At 57.0% G+C, this 19,584-nt stretch overlaps 3 protein-coding genes across 3 annotated transcripts; 1 reads left to right on the top strand and 2 right to left on the bottom strand.

The window, feature by feature from the left end:
- Window positions 1–291: 291 nt before the first annotated feature.
- On the bottom strand, window positions 292–5,923 carry C24H11orf52 (chromosome 24 C11orf52 homolog). The gene is made up of 4 exons (XM_068172296.1): window positions 5,892–5,923; window positions 2,129–2,169; window positions 1,359–1,405; window positions 292–630 (listed from the first exon to the last, which is right to left on the bottom strand). Exons 1-4 carry the CDS (start codon window positions 5,921–5,923, stop codon window positions 394–396), a joined length of 357 nt encoding a protein of 118 aa, XP_068028397.1. The 3' UTR covers window positions 292–393.
- A 4,612-nt stretch (window positions 5,924–10,535) lies between these two features.
- On the bottom strand, window positions 10,536–12,286 carry HSPB2 (heat shock protein family B (small) member 2). Its single transcript, XM_068172307.1, has 2 exons — window positions 12,098–12,286; window positions 10,536–11,129 (listed from the first exon to the last, which is right to left on the bottom strand). Exons 1-2 carry the CDS (start codon window positions 12,189–12,191, stop codon window positions 10,678–10,680), a joined length of 546 nt encoding a protein of 181 aa, XP_068028408.1. The 5' UTR covers window positions 12,192–12,286; the 3' UTR covers window positions 10,536–10,677.
- A 1,724-nt stretch (window positions 12,287–14,010) lies between these two features.
- CRYAB (crystallin alpha B) lies at window positions 14,011–16,821 on the top strand. The gene is made up of 3 exons (XM_068172168.1): window positions 14,011–14,394; window positions 15,348–15,470; window positions 16,477–16,821. The coding sequence occupies exons 1-3, from the start codon at window positions 14,197–14,199 to the stop codon at window positions 16,678–16,680; spliced, it is 525 nt and encodes a 174-aa protein (XP_068028269.1). The 5' UTR covers window positions 14,011–14,196; the 3' UTR covers window positions 16,681–16,821.
- Window positions 16,822–19,584: the final 2,763 nt, after the last annotated feature.

Below are 19,584 nucleotides of genomic sequence, written 5' to 3'. Positions count from 1 at the left end.
CTCACAGCACCACCCACGTGTCCTCTGCACACTCAGAGCTTTAACACCAACACAAAACCCTCCCTTTAGTCCTGAATTCCCAAAGGCAGCACTCGGCTGGAGCTGTGCCACCGCAGGGATTTTCTGCCTGCAGCCCTGAGCCTTCACCAGCCCAGCAGCAGCTCTGCCACCTCGCAGGGCTGGCAGGAGCTGGGCTGCCAGCTCCAGGGGCAGCTCTCCCGAGGGGAGGAGGCGTTTTTTGCCAGCAGAATGAGACGGGAAACTCCCCAGTGAGAACGTTGAGGCGGCAGACACACCTCTCCAAAATCTCAGACGTGTCCGCGAGGTTTCCTTGGACCTACAGCCGTGAGCTCCTTTTCCTGCTGAAGGAGGAGGACGAGGCCGCCGAGTCTGTTAGACCAAGGTCCCATTTTTGCTGTCGTACTTGAGCCTGGCCCTGGGGAAGTTGAGGGTGGCGTACTCGGTGGCGTTCTGCAGCTGCAGGCTCTTCACCTCGGCCGCCGAGCGCTCCCGCACCTTGGAGAACACCTGGATGTCGGCGTAGTGGATGCTGTCATCCTGCTGCACGCCCCTGGGCTTGCTCACCGTGGCGTAGACAGGGACATCTGGGACATCTTCATACGTGGGGACCTTTGGGGAGAAAAAAGCTCTGGGAGCTCAGCTCGCCAGCAATCCCACAGCACCAGGCAGCCTCTGGCACCTCAGGCTGCTCCCACATTTGCTGTGGGATGCTGTGGGATTGCTGGTGTGTTTCTCTTCCAGCCAGGTCTTCCGAGCTCTCAGAGGAACCCATCACACCCGAGCTAGCCCAGCTCCCCCAAACGACATAAAATTAGCAGGATGGCTTCCGAGGTAGTGTTGGAAACAGAAGAAGTTCTAATGAATGGCAAAATCACAAAGCTCTTACAGAGAAAAACCAAGCCAGGGGCAAGAGGCTCTTGCTCCTGCTAAAACACCCCACAAAAGCAATTATTTCCTTTGTTCTCTTCTTTTTCTGGTGAATTACCTAGGCGAGACCTCTTGGCCTCTGTCCAGTTGGCAGCCCCAGGTCTGAGGTGAAGTCCCCAAAGTCCTAGGAGGTGTCTTTGGGAGAGAAACTTCTGGGCTTTCTGCCTTTTTAAGCAAAGAGTAATTTGGTGCCTCCATCAACAGGGGGCACATTCCTACAGGCAGGGGGCAAAAAACGTGGGAAAAGCCATGGGCACGGTGCCCGCGTTTGAGGCTGCACAGCACGAGAGGATTCATGGACTCATGGCTCTGAACTCTGCCCTGTGTCCTCCCAGCCCACGGAGCTCAGGGCAGCTCTGTCTTCTCAACACACACTTAGGGAAAAACCCTCTGGAAAGTAATTTATTTACCTTCCTGCCAGGCTGCTGCTGCTGAGCCTCACGCCTCACATCAGCTCCTGCAAAGGAAACACCAGGGGCTCAGCTAAAACCAGCTTATTGTTCCACCTTGGGATGCAGCAGTGCTGTGTTGGCCCATGGGCTCTCCCCGCTGGGCACAAATCAGATTTCCAGCTCATCTGACTCCCTCAGCCCTAACGCTGCCCTGATGTCTGCAAGGAGAAAGCCTGGGCTTGTTTCTTTGGGAAAAATAAGGTTTCCCAGGATGGCAGCACGCTGTGGACCACAGAGTTCTTGGCAGAAGCCACGGACACAGCACAGAGAGCTTCTTGTCAGGCCCTCGGAGGAGTCAGATCCACTTTTAACTTTGTTATTTCCTCTGCTGCCTGGCAAACATGTTTTGCCCAGCAGGGTCCAAAGGCCACAGGACACAGCTTGAGGAATGCCCTTGATTCTGGGGAGCACTGTCAGACAGATGTTTGCAGCTTCTGCAGGAGGTGGCTGCAGCTCCTGCTCTGCTGGAGAGCACTTGGGTGTGTTTTGGGGTGGGACTTGGTTGTTTTAAAGGCACTGCTGAAGGACCTTCCCTCCCCCTTGGCAAATCCCGTGGCACATCACCCTCCTTGCTTTAAGATTTAAAGAAACGCTGCCTCAAACTTCTCCTGAGGAAGGCTGAGTACAAAAGGAGTGTGGGAGGGGAGCTCAGCCTCAGGCTGAGGCACTGGTGTCACCTCCCCAGGGGCTCTGCCACTCCACCTCAAAGCACTGTCACACATCCTTACCTTGCTTTTCCTTCTTTCTTTTGAAAGGCGAAGGACACTTCCTAAAATCAGAGAGACACATCAGCCCCGAAAATCCCAAACCTCTGCCCTGCCCAAACCTGCCCACACCACACCTGGGCTGCCAGGGAACGGGACAGGCCCGGGGAGAGCCACACCAGAGCCCGAGTGACCCTTGCAGGGAAATGTCCAAAGGGACATTTGAGTTCCTGGCCCAAATGTCCAAAGGGAAGGTGTGGGGATGTGTTTCCTCCTGAGCTCCTGGCCCAAATGTCCAAAGGGAAGGTGTGGGATGTGTTTCCTGCTGAGCTCCTGGCCCAAATGTCCAAAGGGAAGGTGTGGGGATGTGTTTCCTCCTGAGCTCCTGGCCCAAATGTCCAAAGGGAAGGTGTGGGGATGTGTTTCCTCCTGAGCTCCTGGCCCAAATGTCCAAAGGGAAGGTGTGGGGATGTGTTTCCTCCTTCTGGGACACACCCACCACACCCCACAGCCACCCCAGCTCTGTCTCCTGCCCTCCCGTCCCAGCAGCATCCCCAGGAACGGGAGCTCCCCTCCTTGGGGCTTTTCAGCTCCGAGGCACGGGCTGCAGGGTACGATCCCAGCTGGCACCGAGCCCTTCTCCTGGGCTCAGCTGCTCTGCCAGCCCCACTCCCCGAGCGCTGCCCCCCTTGCCCAGGGAGCAGCTGTCTGACTGAAGGTTTCAGACACTTTTCCTGCTCTCAGTGTTCCACTCAGAACAGAACCAAACCAAACAAGCTTTGCCCTCGCCACGAGCCAAGCCAAAGCCTCCTCTCAGCTGTACCTGTGTGAGCAGAGAGAGACAGGCCAAGCACAGATGTGCTCCAGGAGAGGACAGGAGCCAAATTCATCCCAGCTGTAACAACAGAGCCTGGAGCCGAGCTCCTGCAGGCTGGCACTGGCAGAGGGGACTCGTGTCCCCTTCTGGGACAGATGCACGAAGGAAATGTCAGCTCAGAGGGCTGGGGAGCAGGTGCCAGCCCTTGTGCGGCCCCTCCCGCACACACACGGACCAGAGGGGCTCCCAGGGGGCTGTGGCTCTGCTCAGCAGCTCCAGGGGGGCAGGCAGTGCCTTGGATGGGGCTCCAGGGAATGCTGTGTGTGCCACGGGCTGAGCCTTGGCCAGGCAGCCCTGGCACGGCCGGGAACAGAGCAGTGCCCCGGGCAGGGCTGTGCCTGTGCCAGCTCTCCCAGGCAGCTCCCGGGGTGGGGGACAGCACAGGCTGTGCAGCCATGCCCTGGCACTCCAGCGGGAAAACAAAAACCCCCGGGAATGCAGGCAGAGAGCTCTGGAATGGCCAGCAATGATTAACCAGGCCTGGGCAGGCAGAGGCAGCTTTGGGCAAGGCAGGGTGGCCAAGGCTCCGGCACTGCCCCAGGGGCACCTCCAGCCCTCCACAGGCAAAATCTGGGGGGTTCTCCCCAGGAATTTGGGCTTTAACTCACAGCAGCACCCCTTTGTGGGGCTCTCACAGCCTCTTCCTCCTCCTCCTCCCCTGTCTGCAGTGTCTCCTCCTTGCCCAGGTTTGTGTGGCAGAGCACTTCCCTTCCTGCCAGCACCCAGGCACGGAGGATTTCACCAGACCAGCACTTTTTGGGTCACTTCCAGCACCTAGGCATGGAGGATTTCACCAGACCAGCACTTTTTGGGTCACATCCAGCACCCAGGCATGGAGGATTTCACCAGACCAGCAATTTTTGGGTCATTTCCAGCACCAAGGCATGGAGGATTTCACCAGACCAGCACCTTTGGGTCCCTTCCAGCACCCAGGCATGGAGGATTTCACCAGACCAGCACTTTTTGGGTCACATCCAGCACCTAGGCATGGAGGATTTCACCAGACCAGCACTTTTTGGGTCACTTCCAGCACCCAGGCATGGAGGATTTCACCAGACCAGCACTTTTTGGGTCATTTCCAGCACCCAGGCATGGAGGATTTCACCAGACCAGCACTTTTTGGGTCATTTCCAGCACCAAGGCATGGAGGATTTCACCAGCCCAGCACCTTTGGGTCACTCACAGCACCCAGGCATGGAGGATTTCACCAGCCCAGCACTTTTTGGGGCACTCCCAGCACCCAGGCATGGAGGATTTCACCAGACCAGCACTTTTTGGGTCATTTCCAGCACCAAGGCATGGAGGATTTCACCAGACCAGCACTTTTTGGGTCATTTCCAGCACCAAGGCATGGAGGATTTGACCAGACCAGCACTTTTTGTGTCACTTCCAGCACCCAGGCACGGAGGATTTGACCAGGCCAGCACCTTTGGGGCACTTCCAGCACCCAGGCATGGAGGATTTCACCAGCCCAGCCCCTTGTGGGGCAGAGGCAGCAGGGCCCTCCCCTCTCTGCGGGCAGACAGGCGCTGGGCTGGCATTCCAGGCTGCTCCCTCTGTGGAGGGAACATTGCAGGCAGTGTGTGGGCTGGAGCTATTCCTGTCTGCAGGATGATCACAGCCAGGCTTCTCCCTGGGAATGGGGACACGTGTGGCACGGGAAATGGGAGCAGGGAAACCTCTCCCCTCCCCTCCAAACCGGGCCAGGCTGTCGGAGCTCCCAGCCTGAGAGAATTCTCCAGGGCAGCGCCCACGGCCCTGCTCCTGCACTGCCGCCTGCCCTCTCCCCGTGCCAAGGCCACCCTGATTCCTGCCCTACACAATCCTGGGGCCTGGATTTGGGCAGCTTTCCCCGTCTGTGCCACTTTAGTGCCACTTTAATGGTGAGAGCCTGGGCCTGCCCCGCACGGGGGCAGAGGCGCCCAGACCCGAGGGCACAATTCCTTCAGCAATGACTTCCCAGACAGAATAAATTTGCTGTGACAGCTTTTCTTTAAAGACCTCAGACTGTGCCCCAGGCATCCCCTGATCGAGCCCTTACCTGCCGATGCCCTGGGAGCCTCATTTACCCTCTGCCACAGGGCAGAGGAAATAAAAAGTGGGAGTTTTGGTGGGTGACCAGCTTTCCACCTCCCACCTTCAACTCCTGCTCCGAAATCCCAAACTCCTCGAGGCTCAGGGCTTGGAAGAACTTCGGTGTCCTCAGCTCCTGAGCCTTCCTCCACTAGGTGATGCTGTGCCTCTTGGAATTATTAAAAACTGGATGAATTTCTCGTACTTTGAACAAAAGCAGCGTCGGAAGAGAGAACGCCCTCGGAGCTTCGTCTGAAATCCATGGCTCTTCCCCTCGCAGAGCTGAAAATATTCCCACTTGGCAGCGAGTGATGCCCTTTCTCTGCGAGCAGGAGGTGCCGGGCACAGCAGGAGCCAGGAGGGATTAAAGTGTCACCCTCCCTCCCAGGGACAAAGAGCCACAGCATCTCAACACCGCGGCCAGGATTTCCCGAGCAGAAATAAACCCCAGACAGACGCGGGCAGGGAGAGGGGCTGGGACGGCTGAGGGCAGGACAGGGTGGCTGAGCGCCCTCCTTGTCCCAGGGGCCCCTGACAGGGACACCTTATGGTGTCGACCTGGCCGGGGAGCGCCAGGTAGATTTGAGGACGGCGATTTGAGGATTTCCCCAGCTCCTCCCCAGCTGCTGGGCGGCTGCAGCACCCCGAGCTGCCGCTGCCGTCCGGGCTGAGATGTGACAAAAACCCCTCCTTGTGCCCGTGCTGCCCTGCCCGGGACACCTGCACGGCCGTGCCGCCGTGCTCACCTGTCCCTCCCGGCCAGGTGCAGGGCTCGGAGCCCCGGCGAGCCCAGCAGAGGGGCGCAAACTCCCGAGCGCTGCCCGCAGCCGCACTCACCAGGGCCGGCCGCAGCTGCACAGGTTGCCCATGGCGCTCCTTCCCCCGGGGAGCCCGAGCGCTCTCTGGACAGGCTGAGCTCGTATTTCCTGGTTCCTGCTCGGCCCCGGCTGCTCGGGGAGTGTCTGCCAGGGTCGGGTTTCGGAGCGCTGGCGCCGTGTGCCATCTACCGGAGCTGTGCCCCGCTCCCGGCAGCGCGGGGCGAGGGCTCGCCGTGGCCCCGGGCGTCACAAGATGCAAAAAGGCTAAAACTCGCCCTGGTCACTCGTACGGCGGCCGTTCCTGGCTAAAACTCACTCTGGCCACTCATAGAGTGGCTGTTCCTGGCTCAAACTTGTTCTGGTCACTCGTACAGCGGCTGTTCCTGGCTCAAACTCGCTCTGGTCACTCGTACAGCGGCCGTTCCTGGCTAAAACTCGCTCTGGTCACTCGTACAGCGGCCGTTCCTGGCTCAAACTCACTCTGGTCACTCGTACAGCGGCCGTTCCTGGCTCAAACTCGCTCTGGTCACTCATACAGCGGCCGTTCCTGGCTCAAACTCGCTCTGGTCACTCTTTCAGTGGCCGTTCCTGGCTAAAACTCGCTCTGGCCACTCATACAGTGGCTGTTCCTGGCTAAAACTCACTCTGGTCACTCATACAGTGGCTGTTCCTGGCTAAAACTCACTCTGGTCACTCGTACAGTGGCCGTTCCTGGCCCAAACTCGCTCTGGTCACTCGTACAGCGGCCGTTCCTGGCTAAAACTCGCTCTGGTCACTCGTACAGCGGCCGTTCCTGGCTAAAACTCGCTCTGGTCACTCGTACAGCGGCCGTTCCTGGCCCAAACTCGCTCTGGTCACTCGTACAGCGGCCGTTCCTGGCTCAAACTCGCTCTGGTCACTCTTTCAGTGGCCGTTCCTGGCTAAAACTCGCTCTGGCCACTCATACAGTGGCTGTTCCTGGCTCAAACTTTTTCTGGTCACTCGTACAGCGGCTGTTCCTGGCTCAAACTCACTCTGGTCACTCATACAGTGGCTGTTCCTGGCTAAAACTCACTCTGGTCACTCATACAGTGGCTGTTCCTGGCTAAAACTCACTCTGGTCACTCGTACAGCGGCCGTTCCTGGCTCAAACTCACTCTGGTCACTCGTACAGCGGCTGTTCCTGGCTCAAACTCGCTCTGGTCACTCGTACAGCGGCCGTTCCTGGCTAAAACTCACTCTGGTCACTCGTACAGCGGCCGTTCCTGGCTAGCTCCCGCTGCCCACCCTCGCACCTCGAGGAAGGCTGTGCCGTGGGTGGCATCACCTGGGAAGGAGCGGATTTCCTGCAGTTCTCGTCTCAGCTGAGGTCTGCTGCTGCTGCCCCACAGCCTCAGGGACAGTGGGAATCCACTTTCTTTCAAGCTACCTGGATAAAAGGGTTCAGTTCTGTGCCTCTGAGAGTGGCAGGGTCCCGGGGGACCCCCACAGCCTTAAGGAGCTGCAGTGCAGCCCTCAGGCTCAGCCCCAGCGGGTCAGACGGGACCAGGGACCTGCATTTCACATCTATGCCCCTGGTGAGAGCCCCTCAGACTGTCCAGCCTGAGTGACCGGAGCCCTGGTCATTCCTGGCCCTAAGGGTTGGGTAATTCCTGGGACCTTATCTCAGGCAGGTCTAAGAGAACAGATCCTCCTGAACGATATCATTTCTGTTTGAGCAGTAGCTCTGCCCCACAGCTCTGCCCCAGCAATCAGCCCTGGTTCTGTGCAGGTCTGATCCCTCTAGGGGTGCCCAACAACCGGGTGAGCATTAATTGAGCATTAATTCACCTTTCTGTGACAGGAGCTGGCCCTGCTTCCTACTCCAGGTGTACCCACACCCTCAGCCAGGCTCACAGCCCCAGTTAGCACCTGCCCAAGGGCACAGCAAAGCTTGGACCTGTCCTGGAGTGGCAGAAGGAGAAGGATTCTGCTTTGGAAGGGTCACAGCTGGCTCTGGGGGAGCAGCACTGCGACCTGCAGAGCCTGAGCCTTGCTCTGACACTGCTCCTCAGCTTGGGGCTGGAGAAACATCACAGAATCCAGGATGAGATTTGTGCAGACAGCTGGGATTCAGTACTGGCCTCGTGTTCTCAGGGTCCTGCAGGGTGCAGGTGTTCCCAGAGCCTGTCCCTGCCTGGGAAGCTGCAGACTCTGTGTCTCTGGCCGTGCCACAGACACTGTTGTTTTAATGAGCCAGCGTCTGTTGTGATTTCTGGGATAACTCGGCCTTTGTTGCTTTGTGGGGAAGGAGGAAAACAAAACCGGCTGGGAGCCTGTTCCCATCAGCCTCTGTCGCAAACACTGGAGCTGCCGCTTTGAGCTCCACCAGAGAAACAGAAAAGCATCAAAAACACTGGCGGGGCCGGGGAGCGCTTGGCTGCCACTCCGCATTCCCTGCCCGGCGGGGATGGGGGCGGGCAGGGCTCCGGGGATGCTGCGGGGACAGCGGCGGGGACAGCGGCGGGGACAGCCCTGCCCGCCCCCGGGCACTGCCAGCCCCGGTCCTGCATCGCTGCTGTGACACCGGCACGGCACAAGCGCCCGGCGGGGGAGAATGAACAGGGGAGAGCAAAATCCGGGCCAGGAGGAGCTGAAATTGTGCAGTCTCTATTAATTCTGGGCATTTTTATGGCAAGAGCGTGCGGGTCCCTCAGGCACGGGGACAGGAGCGGTACAGCGCACAGCGAGCTGGCACTGTCTAGCAGAAATGCAGGGGAGAGGGCTCTGCGCTGCTTTGGCCACTCCTTTTGTCTCCGAATCCTCTCCCCGGGCAGCCCCAGCGCTGCTGTCAGCCCCCGGAGCTGCTGGGCAGGCACAGGTGGCACCCGATGGTCCAGGCTGTGCCATGCGTGCCAGACCGTGTGCGTGCTCTCCTTGCCCAGCTCCGGGCTCACCTGCTGGCCATCCCCCATCCCCAGGCAGAGCAGGAGCCCATCCCCACCGCAGGAAACCTGCAGGGAGCAAAGGGACCAGCAGCACTTCTTGCCAGAGCAGGGACACAGGGAGGCCTTTTAGAGCCACGGTGCGTCTGTGGGTCTGTGGGTCCCTTCTGTGAGGGGGACTGAGGACGTGATGGCCACACCTGAGCCCACACACCCCCGGGGCTCTGCCCTCGCCACAGGGCTCAGGAGCTCAGCCCTCCTGAGATCTGGGCTCTGGCTGGGTGTTGGGTGAAAGGGATGCAGGTGACTGAGAGTCCCCAGCCCAGAACTGTGCCTGGAATGATTATTAATGACTTAGACAATGCCTGTTGGAAAGGTGAGTTTTTATTTTGACAGCTTATCTGGTTCTACTTCAGGGGTCAGGGCAGGAGGTCGGACACTGAGGGCGCCTGCTCTGCCCTGGGCTCAGCCACCCTCGCTGTGCCCCCTGAGCCTGAGCCTGGCAGGCAGGGCTGCTCCTCATCTGACTGATCCCCAGGGCTGGGAAGCAGAAGAGAGCTGAAAATAGCCGGGCAGTGCTCTGCTCTGGATCCCACTTGGCCTGGCAGGGGACAAAAACCAGCCTCACACGCGTGTTCCAGTGCCAAAGGGATGTGCTGGGCAGGGCATTCCTGCCCCAGGCATTCCTGCCCCGAGTGGGGTGGAGCAGAGCCCCGGGGAGAGGGGGAAGTCACATCCCCCAGGGTTTTGGAGCCTCCCCTCCTCTCTGTTGGGAGAGCTGCACCCAGGCATGCCAGGCACCCCCAAATTTAGCCACTGACACAGCATTTTTTATGCCTGGCTCGGCCCTGACGACACAAGGGTGGCAACTGTCACCTGCTGAGCCCCGGGGCCGCTGGGGCAGCAGCTGCCAACGCCAGCAGCACACACGATCCCTGTCCCCATCACGAGACCACGGGGACATTGCTCACGTAGCATCACAGCGTCTGCAAAAGGGGCCAAATTCAGCCCCTCCCTGCCTTCACAGACGGGGCTGGGCTGCCAGCAAGGCAACTGGGGGCTGAGCAGAGCCTCTCCCTTCAGTGTTTTGGGCTCAGTCGCCCCACAAAGGTCTGCGTGTGAAGGATGTCCCGTAACTAAAGGGCTGAGCAGGCACAGGCTGCGGCTGGGCATTCATTTGTGCCCCATTAACTCGGGCTCATCCCAGCTGCAGCTCTGGAGATGCCCAGGGACCTTCCAAGGGCTCATCACTCCTCACCTTTTTGTCCTTGAGGTCACTTCACTCTGGGCTCCCTAAACCAGCAGCTGGGCCAGGGGTTGAGGCCCAGAGGTGGCCACAATCCCTCCATGTCCCCACTGGTGCCACTTCCACAGGTGAGCTCAGCCCCAACTGGGCACTGTCCATCCTTCCTGCTGCACAGGAGCGTCACAAATCCAAGGCAAACAAGAGAAGAGCAGAGGCAGATTTATTCCCCTCTCCTCCTGATTGCTGCAGGCACTTTTACAGAGCAACAGCCACCTTGCACAGCCACGAGTCTCAGCCTCCAGCTCAGAAGCCAGGCACTGGGATCCCCTTTTCTCTCTTCCCAGTGCCCTTCTGGACTGGAGCACAGTCCATTGAGACACACCTCACAGGTAAGGGTAGGAGTGACCCTGGGTGAGAGCAGAGCTCCCTTCATGGTCACCTGGCCTAGGAGAAAACTTTCATTACAGTCACTCACACTCACACTTCAGTCCCACGCTTTTTTCCAGTTCCAAGTCCCTTTTGTTCCCAGCCATCAGCAGCAGAAGTGTGGCTGCCTCAGGGCCCTGCTAAGCACTGATGGTGAGAAACAGGGGTCTGGCATTGCGGATTCCCCGTCCCTGTCCCCCCCCCCCCCCACCTTCCCAGATCTGCGGACTTTAGGATTTTTCCTTCTCTTTTCCTTCCTCAGCCTGTTCTTCTTCCCCCACTGGCTGCTCCTGCTGGGTTATCTTCACCTCGTTGACTCTGGCCTTCACCTCCTTGCCCGTCCGGGGAGCCACAATGCTCAGGATGCCATCGTGGGACAGGGTGGCCCTGACCAGCAAGGGGTCCACATCCAGGGGCAGGATGTAGGTCCTGGTGAACTCCCTGGAGATGAAGCCGTGGCGGTCAGCCTTCTGCGGGTGCTGCCCCACCACCTCCAGCAGGTTGTCCACGGTGCGCACGCTGAGCTCGTCGGGCAGGAACTGGCAGACGTCCAGGAACACCTGGAACTTGTGCTCGTTCAGGCAGATCTCCGAGGTGCCCCTCTCCAGCTGCTTGTTGATCCGGGGCCGGATGTAGTAGCCGTGGTACAGGGCAGGGGCTAAAATCTCCGATGGGGACACACCTGCACGGGAGACTCAGTGAGGAGTTTCAGGGAATGGGGCTGGAGCAGCAGGCAGGAGCACTTTGGGACCCGGAGAACACCTTGGCTTGGCCGCATCCCCGCAGCAGGGGTGGAGTCTGCTGCAGTTCCCACCTTTGTGCCCCTAAAACCCACCCAGAGCCACATCCCTGCCAGCTGCTGCGTGCCACTGGGCTGCCCAGAGCTGCCAGCGAGCCCGGGGCTGGCATCCAGCTTGACATGTTGGCTGCACGGGGAGGGCCTGGTGGGTGCACTGGGAGCTCTGCAGAGCCGAGCCCGCAGCCAGGGATGGGCATGGAAACTGCTGATGGTGAAGAAACCGCCCTGAAGAACTAAAGGCCTTTTGTGCGCCATTGTCCACAGGGCTTTCCTTGGAGCTTTTTGCCTTTTCACGCTGTTGTGCTGGTGCTGAATGGTTCTGCTGCTGCCCACATTCCTTCCCCTGGGCCAGCCACTGCCCAGCTTTGTGCTGAACGCCCCAGCTCAGCTTTTCTCCACATCCCCCCGGCTGGAAAAGCTTTCCCCCCCTCCCCTGAGCGCTTTGGCTCCATGTTTTCACAGCATGTGCATGAATGCCAGAGCATGGCTGGCATGAGGGAGGGACGGGACGGGCAGCAGTGGGCATGGATGGGGAAGTGGACATGAGGAGAGATACCCTGGCTATTCCCTGGCTATTCCCTGGTTTTCCCTGGTTATTCCCTGGCTACTCCCTGGTTATGCCTTGTTTTTTCTCTGGCTATTCCCTAGTTTTCCCTGCTTTTTCCCTGGCTATTCCCTGGCTATTCCCTGGCTGTTCCTCCCTGATTTGATCTGGGTTCCTCCACTCAAAATTCCTCAGCTCCAGCTTCCCCCTCTGGAGCTCAAGCTCTCCAGAGGGAATTCCACCAGCCCTCCAGCAGCAGAGGGGAGAAAGGTGCAAAGAGGGGGGGGGATCCCACCTCCTTCCTTACCTTCTCCAAAGTTCTGGTCGTAGATCTTGCTGGGGTTGGCGAACTCATACTCAGAGCTCATGGGGTAGGCGTGGGGCACGGTGCGGGCAGCCATGGCGTGTCCAGGACGGGCACCCTCCTTCCTTCCTTCCTTCCTTCTTTCTTTCCTTTCTTCCTTCTTTCTTTCCTTCCTTCTTTCCTTCCTGCCTTCCTTCCTTCCTTCCTTCCCAGCCCTCGCAGCCTCTCCGAGTGAAGGCTGCAGGCTGCAAGGCTCCAGCTGGGTGGATTCCAGAGGGAGGAGGGAGTGATAAAAAAGATGGACCAAAATAGCCCCGCGCAGGCCCCAGGACGCCGGGCCAGGGCGGCGAGGGAAGCTTCTCGCTGCATTCCGGCAGGCAGGGCAGGCGACACCTCAGGGACCCCTCGGGGACACCTCGGGGACACTGTGAGGGTCCCTTCTGGAGCAGGGGGTGGATGGGCAGCCCAGCACAGCCAGGACTCAGGGGCTGAGAGGAGCAGGAGAGACCCCAGGCTCTGCTGCTCCAAAGCAAGGGCCAGTGAGAGGCTCACTGGAGTGGCTGAGGGAGTCCCTGGCACTGGAATTGGTGGCCCTGAGCCCCCGTGGGTGGCTGGGGCTTGTTCAGCTCGTGTAATGAAGCCACAGCCCACACCCATTGCCCCACTGTGAGCTTGGGGCTCAAACCCCTCCCGTTCCCTACGTGAGGAGCCTGATTTTCCCAGGAGCTGAGCTCAAGTCTTCTGTTCCTTTAGTGGTGAAGGGCTGCAGGGAGTGAAGCAGGGTCCAGGTCCCACTGCTGTCACCTCCCCATCCTGAGCCCTGCTGGCTGCCCAGGCTCTTCCCTTGCCCAGGGCTTTGGCACAATGCCACGGAGAAATGCTGGTGCCAGCCATCACCAGTTAACCCAGGCTCTGAACCTGGCCTAAATCCAGTTCTACTGAGCAGGGCTGGTGGGCTGCTGGTGCTGCAGCAGGGGAGGAGTGCCCAGCTGAGCTCTGCACACCCTGAAACCAGAGATTTCCTTGAGCCCTGCAGTGCGGGAGAGCAGGTGCAGTGCTGTTGATGTAATGGGGAATTGGAGAGGGTATTTATGGCTGCACAGAGCAAATCCTGCTCCCTATTCTTGCAGCCAAGCCGGGAGGAAGAGGCTCAGAGCCTTTTGCAAAGGGTTGGCAGAGCTGGCATTGTCTCTGAGCCAAAAATTGTGTTTAAATTGCAAGCTCTCACGGGCAGAGAAGATCTTGCCCTTCAACAGGAGCTAGGCTGAACCCATCCCTGTGATTTGGGCTCACGGGCGAGGCAGGAATTCAAGTAAATGCATGGATTGTTAGGAGGAGAGCTGCAGGAAAGCAGGTTAGTGCAGGGGCAGAGGCAGACAGAGGTGTTCTGCACCCCTGGGTGCAGTGCAGCACCCTGGAGGCCGTGACCATGCCCAGGTTCTCTCTGGGGTCACAACCTGGGGGTCTTCCTTCCAGAACAACGTGCTCTGCAGTGGGCAAAAGACAAGAGGTGCTGGTGGAGGGATCCATCCTTTATTCACACACACCACGAGGGCTCGCTGGGCTGCACAGCTGTAGTGCCAGGATCCCAGCAAAGCCCTCCTGGCACCTCCCCTAGCCCTGATTTTGGGGCTCCCTTTGCTGCCGGGACAGGCTCAGCCCTGGCGGGTGATGCGGGAGCCGAGGTCCCGGGAACAAGGGCCCCTTGTCCCGGTCCCCGTGAGCCAAAGATAGGAGCTGCATTGATCCCGCTGGCATCCAGGGCAGCTGGAACACGGGCCAAGCCCGCCCGGGACTGTGGATAAACAGCACGTGGGCAGCGGCGCGGGCGCCGGGCCACTCCGGCTTCTTGCTGCCCCATTGGGCTCCTCTTCTTCCTCTCCCCTTCCCCCTCCTCCTCAGCAGAGCGCTCAAATCCCTCAGACAGCTACTGGGCACCGCCGAAGGGCCCAGCCCAGGAGCGGGACAATAAAATCCCTGACACCACTGTTCAAGAGGCCTCGGGGGGGTGGAAGGCCAGGCCAGCTGCAGGATATAAAGCTGTCCCCGCTCCCGGCACGGCACTGCAGCAGTGGTTTGCCAGGCTCCTCCAGCGCTCTCCAATGGATATCACCATCCACAACCCCCTCATCCGCAGACCTTTCTTCTCTTGGTTGGCACCGAGTCGTATCTTTGACCAGATTTTCGGGGAGCACCTGCCGGAGTCGGAGCTGCTCCCTGTTTCCCCCAGCTTCAGCCCCTTCCTGATGAGATCCCCCATCCTTCGGATGCCCAGTTGGCTAGAGACAGGACTCTCGGAGGTAATCTTTGCTTCTTCGGGCTCTTTGTGGCTGCTGGGGGCACAGCCTGCTGGCTCTGGAGGCCCAGGAGAGCTGAGAGCTTGGAAGATGCTCCTAGGTGGTTTTATTTTAGGAAAAAGGCTGGGGGAAAAGGTGCTGTGTTTGCGCCTCTGCATTGTTTGGGATGGAGCAAGTCTGGCCATAGTGATGGGAACAGAGCTCAGTGTGCATGGCAGGTCACCCTAGGAGCTGGCAGAGGAAAGGAGGAAGCCTAGTTTCCCTAATTTCTCTAATTTCCCTAATTTCTCTAATTTCCCACTCTGCTGCACCAAACTTTCAATCCCACTCCCACGTGAGAAGCGAAGAGCACAGGGGCAGTGGGATCCTCATGCCAAGCAGTGCAGGAGCCCATGGCTGCTGAGGGAAAAGGGGCCTATTTCAAACAACCACTGCCCAGAAAAGCAGCATTTTAATAAGATCCAGGACCCAGAGGATCATGGAGCAGGCGCCTCCTCCCTCCAGAGGCTGAGCCAAGAGGCTTTTGCCTGTCCTGCAAGTCAACTGTCTTATTTACAAGGAGCTTGAGGAGCTGTTCCAAGCAGAAGGAGTGAAAGCATAATTCTAATCCTTGCATAACGTCCCTCTTGATTTAGTGACCTGGGCCTGGCTGCCCAGTGAAGCAGCCAAAATAAAGAGTCAGTTTTAAATAAAGAGTCAGTTTTAAATAAAGAGTCAGTTTTAACCAATTCAAGTGGAGAATCTCAGGTCCTGCAGTGATGGGCATTAACACAAGGCCAGCAAGGGACAGAGCCACTCAGATCTGATCCCAAAATAAAGATCAGCGTGTGTGTGTAGAGACCAGCTTGAGTCTTGACCCACTGCATTCCTTTTTAAACTGAAAGCCTCACCTGCTCTTTTCTGAAGTCACCTCCTTGCTTTTGCTCTTCTCTGAAGTCACCTCCTGCTTTTTGCAGATGCGACTGGATAAGGACAAATTTTATGTGAACCTGGATGTGAAGCATTTCTCCCCTGAGGAGCTGAAGGTGAAGGTGCTCGGGGACATGATCGAGATCCACGGGAAGCACGAGGAGCGCCAGGTACCCCCTGCTTTAACTTCACCACTGAGGGAGTCACTGTGAGCTCCCTCACCTCTGGTGACTGCAAGACAATCCCCTGCTCATCTCAAATATTTGTCATTTTTTTAATCAAGATGCTCCATGCAATGCCCCCAGCTGATCCCAGCCAGGGCTGCAAGAGGGTGGAGGTTGATTGCTGATGTTGCATGAACTGTGAGCTGAACTGGAAAATCATCTGTGAAATGGGCATTTTTGGGCTTCCCCTCTTTCTGGGAAGAGGCCAGGAATGCAGGGAGGCATCCAATGAGCTAAAAATTAACTCTATCAATCAAGCCACGTAATGAATCAGTGCACTGCCCTGTCTGTTACCTTTTCTAGGCCCAGCTAGCAGTTTCTAATCCTTAAAAGTTGTGTTCTGCTGTCATTCATCCCTCTCCCTGCTGGCTCTGGAGACCTGTGTGGACACTGGGCAGGCAGAAACGCAAAGCCATGCCCTGAGCTGGATGTAACAGCATTTTCCAGTCCCCATCCCCTGTCCCCAAAGTCGCTGTGTCCCTGGAATGCCACCCCTAGGAGCACAGCGTGTCACCAGGAAATGCAGCGCTCCCTGTAGCACTGGGGGCCTGTAATCCTGACACCATCTCTGGCATCCTTTTGGGCTAGGAGGATAACCAAGCAGTGGGGCCAGGCACTGAGGGCAGCTGTGGCTGGGAATGGCACCTCGGGAATGCCAGCACAGAGCGCAGGGCAGCCTCTGGCTGGCACAGGGGTGGGCACAGAGCCTCGCCCTGTAAACTCCGCGGACCTGCAGGCACCTGCAGCCCGGGCACTGTCCCAGTCTGGCTCCCTAAAGGGGACAGCTCGTCTTCAAAACCCTTTTAACTCCCTGGAAGGCTTTCCTTTGAGAGCCCCAACTCCCCATTCCCAGCCTTTAAGCAAAGACCCCGTGGTTAAGGCGGCGGCACCGGGCGAGCACTCCTTCATGAAAAGGCTGCGCGGTGAGGATTTCCTCCTCCCCTTTGCACAGGACGAGCACGGCTTCATCGCCAGGGAGTTCAGCAGGAAATACCGGATCCCGGACGACGTGGACCCGCTGACCATCACGTCGTCGCTGTCGCTGGACGGGGTGCTGACCGTCAGCGCTCCCCGCAAGCAGAGCGATGTCCCCGAGCGCACCATCCCCATCACCCGCGAGGACAAACCGGCCATCGCAGGCGCCCAGAGGAAGTGAGGGCTGCTCTGCTGTCCCCAAAGCCACCCCTGGAGAGCCATTCCAGAGCTCTTTCCTCCACCAGGTGCCGGCTGTACTGAATGGCTGCTCGTATTATTTATGCTGAGTAAGTTTACTAACAAATAAAACCATGGAGAAGCAGTTTGGATTGGTTTGTTTTGGGTTGGGTTGAGAAAGGTGGATAAAAGGTGCGGGGCAACACCATTTTTTGGGTGGCAGGCGTGTCCAGGACAGCTTGTTTGGGTGTTCAGAAGCACTTTGCTCATCACACCTTGTGTTCTCTCTCCCTTCAACGCTGCCAGAGGATTTCAGAGTGTTTCACAAGCAACAGGAGAGTTTCTCCCGTGGAGATTAAACTGGTAAAACAGCTCCATGCCAACTGAAACCCATCTGAAGTGTGGGTATTTGATAACAGCTGGCTGGAAGACAACCGTATCTTAAATCTCTCAAATGATTCATGTAATGGAGAAACATCCAGGGGCTGCAGCCAGTTCAGAGCAGCTTCAGGTGAAAACTGCAGGGCTGCAGTAAAAACAGATCTACCCAAAGAGAAGGCAAACATCTTGCTCTGATGATGCAAATCACATCCCTTTGAAACTCTGCTGTTAGTGCCCTTCAAACACTGAGCAGGATCTGATGTCTACAGCAATAATCTGATTTATGCCAGCGTTGCTGAGTGATACAAACCACTACTAAGGTCCTTTTCAGGCATCTTCATCTGCCTAGCACCTCTCTTCAAAGGGGTAGAAAGGGATGTCTGGATGACTGGAACTGAATTTCTGAAATTCATCTTCAGAAAGGACAGATCTGTCACAAAGACCATCAGACTCAGTCATGACCTGACCTAATTTCTGTGTTCCTTAGACCTGCTGAGACGAAAGTTCTGTTAGCAGGGATCACAGCACACCTCAGCTGAGCAGGGAGGACATCCTTCCATGGCTGTGGGTGAGAAAAAGAAAATGAGCATCTGTGATATGGGGGTCACTGTCAAACACCCCAAATCCCCCCTCTTTTCCAAGGTCTGCTGGTTCCTATTAGCTGGTTCTAATTAGCTCTCCCAGCTAAGTTAATTTGGCTTGTCTGGCCAGGCACAACCTCTGCACGCAAGAACAAACCCCAGAAGCACACAGAGGTCAAAAAAAAAACACAGATTAAAAGCAGGAAGAACATTTCCCACATGGCTTTCATGTGTGACAGGTCTTGGTGCTGGAAGGAAATCACTGCACCACCGGTTCCTGGGGGTTTCTGGAGCTTTCCCTGCTTCCTTCTTGTTCCTTCTCCACCTGCAGGCCTGGAGTGCAGCGGCACTGGGCAGTTGGGCTGCACAAAAGAGGTTCCAGCTCAGGGTGGTGGCCTGGAAATCAATGAGGTTTTTGTTCAAATCCTAAAAGAACCAAGGCTGAAAGGAAGTAAATGTGAAATAGTAAGAATTTAGCCAGAAAGTGCCACTGAGGGAAATCTTTTTAACAGTGCAGGGGTTTGTCAGGCTCAAATCAGCAGCCAGAAATGGGAATTTTGAGTGAAAGCTCTCTGGGGATAAACTGGATGAGGTCAGCCAAACAGGAATACTTGAAATGCAGAACCACTTCCTGAGTGACCTGAAATACCTGTTCTGGGGTGGCACAGGAGCACAGCCCAGCACGGGGGGAATGACAGAAAACACCTCTGTCATCTCCAGGCACAAACATCATCGAGAAGCTCCTCACATCCAACAGATCATCCCAGTTCTGCACAGGTGAAATTCCCTCTCTGATGTTTCCCTCTAATCTGAAGCAGGTTGTTTCCAAAGCAGTGAGTGTGCTGGAAAGGAAAACTGACATTTAGCATGGCTAAATACAAGTTTGGAGGGGTTTTTTGTAATTATTGGAATGGGAAGGTTTGTGGTAACTATTTTCTCAGTACCCAGCACCTCTCCAGGCGACTACAAATCATTTAAAATAAACAAAATGATTCTCTCAAGGCCACAGGGACCCAGTGCCCGGCACAGAGCTCACAAACTGTGGCAGTGGGTCTGTGCAGGAGCTCAGCTTTGCCCATTTCAAACCTTCCTCTGTCATTATCTGTGTGAAACCCTGTCCTGACACACTGTCCCTGCCCTGTGGGCCAGCTGTGGGCACACAAATGGGGCAGGTGACACCCAAGCCTGGCTGTTGTAGATATTCTAGACCATAATTTCCTTCCTTCTCAAAGGCACCACACACATATGTGAGGCAGGGCAATTAATTTACCTTGTATCACCCTGTTGAGGCATTAGGGACCTTCTTATTATACCTATTACGTCTGCAATTATCTGACACCTAATGATGCTTCCAGCACCTTTCCACTGCTTCTCTTCCCGTCTGTCTCTGCTCCTCCCTTCTGGGAATTCAAGCAGCACAAAAATTGTCAAAGGATAAAAATTGCAGGTACAGTAAAGGTCAGTTCAGAGGAGGCCACTAAATTGATTCCAGGGCTGGAACTCCTCTGCCATGAGGAAAGGCTGAGAGAATTGGGATTGTTGAGCCTGGAAAAGAGATTTCAGGGTGACCTAATTGTGGCCTTGCAGTACCCGATGGGAGCCCCCAGGAAAGATGGAGAGAGACTATTCGCAAAGGCCTGGAGTGACAGGCCGAGGGGGAATGGCTCCAACCCGACAGAGAGCAGGCTTAGATTGGATATTAATAAGAAATTTTACCCTGTGAGGGTGGTGAGGCTCGAGCACAGGTTGCCCAGAGGAGCTGGGAAGTGGCTGGAAGCGTTTGAGGATGGGGCTTGGAGCAACCTGACCTGGGGTAGCGAAAGGCGTCCCAGCACAAGATCAGCTTTAAGGCCCCTTCTAACCCGAACCATTCTGCGAGTCTACGATTCCTCGGCTTTTTCAACGCCCCTTTTTTTTCTTTTTTTTTTTTTTTTAACGCAACACCC

The sequence above is a fragment of the Anomalospiza imberbis genome, chromosome 24 (genome assembly GCF_031753505.1).
Source record: "Anomalospiza imberbis isolate Cuckoo-Finch-1a 21T00152 chromosome 24, ASM3175350v1, whole genome shotgun sequence".
Taxonomy (NCBI): Eukaryota; Metazoa; Chordata; class Aves; order Passeriformes; family Viduidae; genus Anomalospiza; species Anomalospiza imberbis.
The sequence above is the reverse complement of the archived record's forward strand: the minus strand, read 5'-3'. Positions and strand labels throughout refer to the sequence as shown.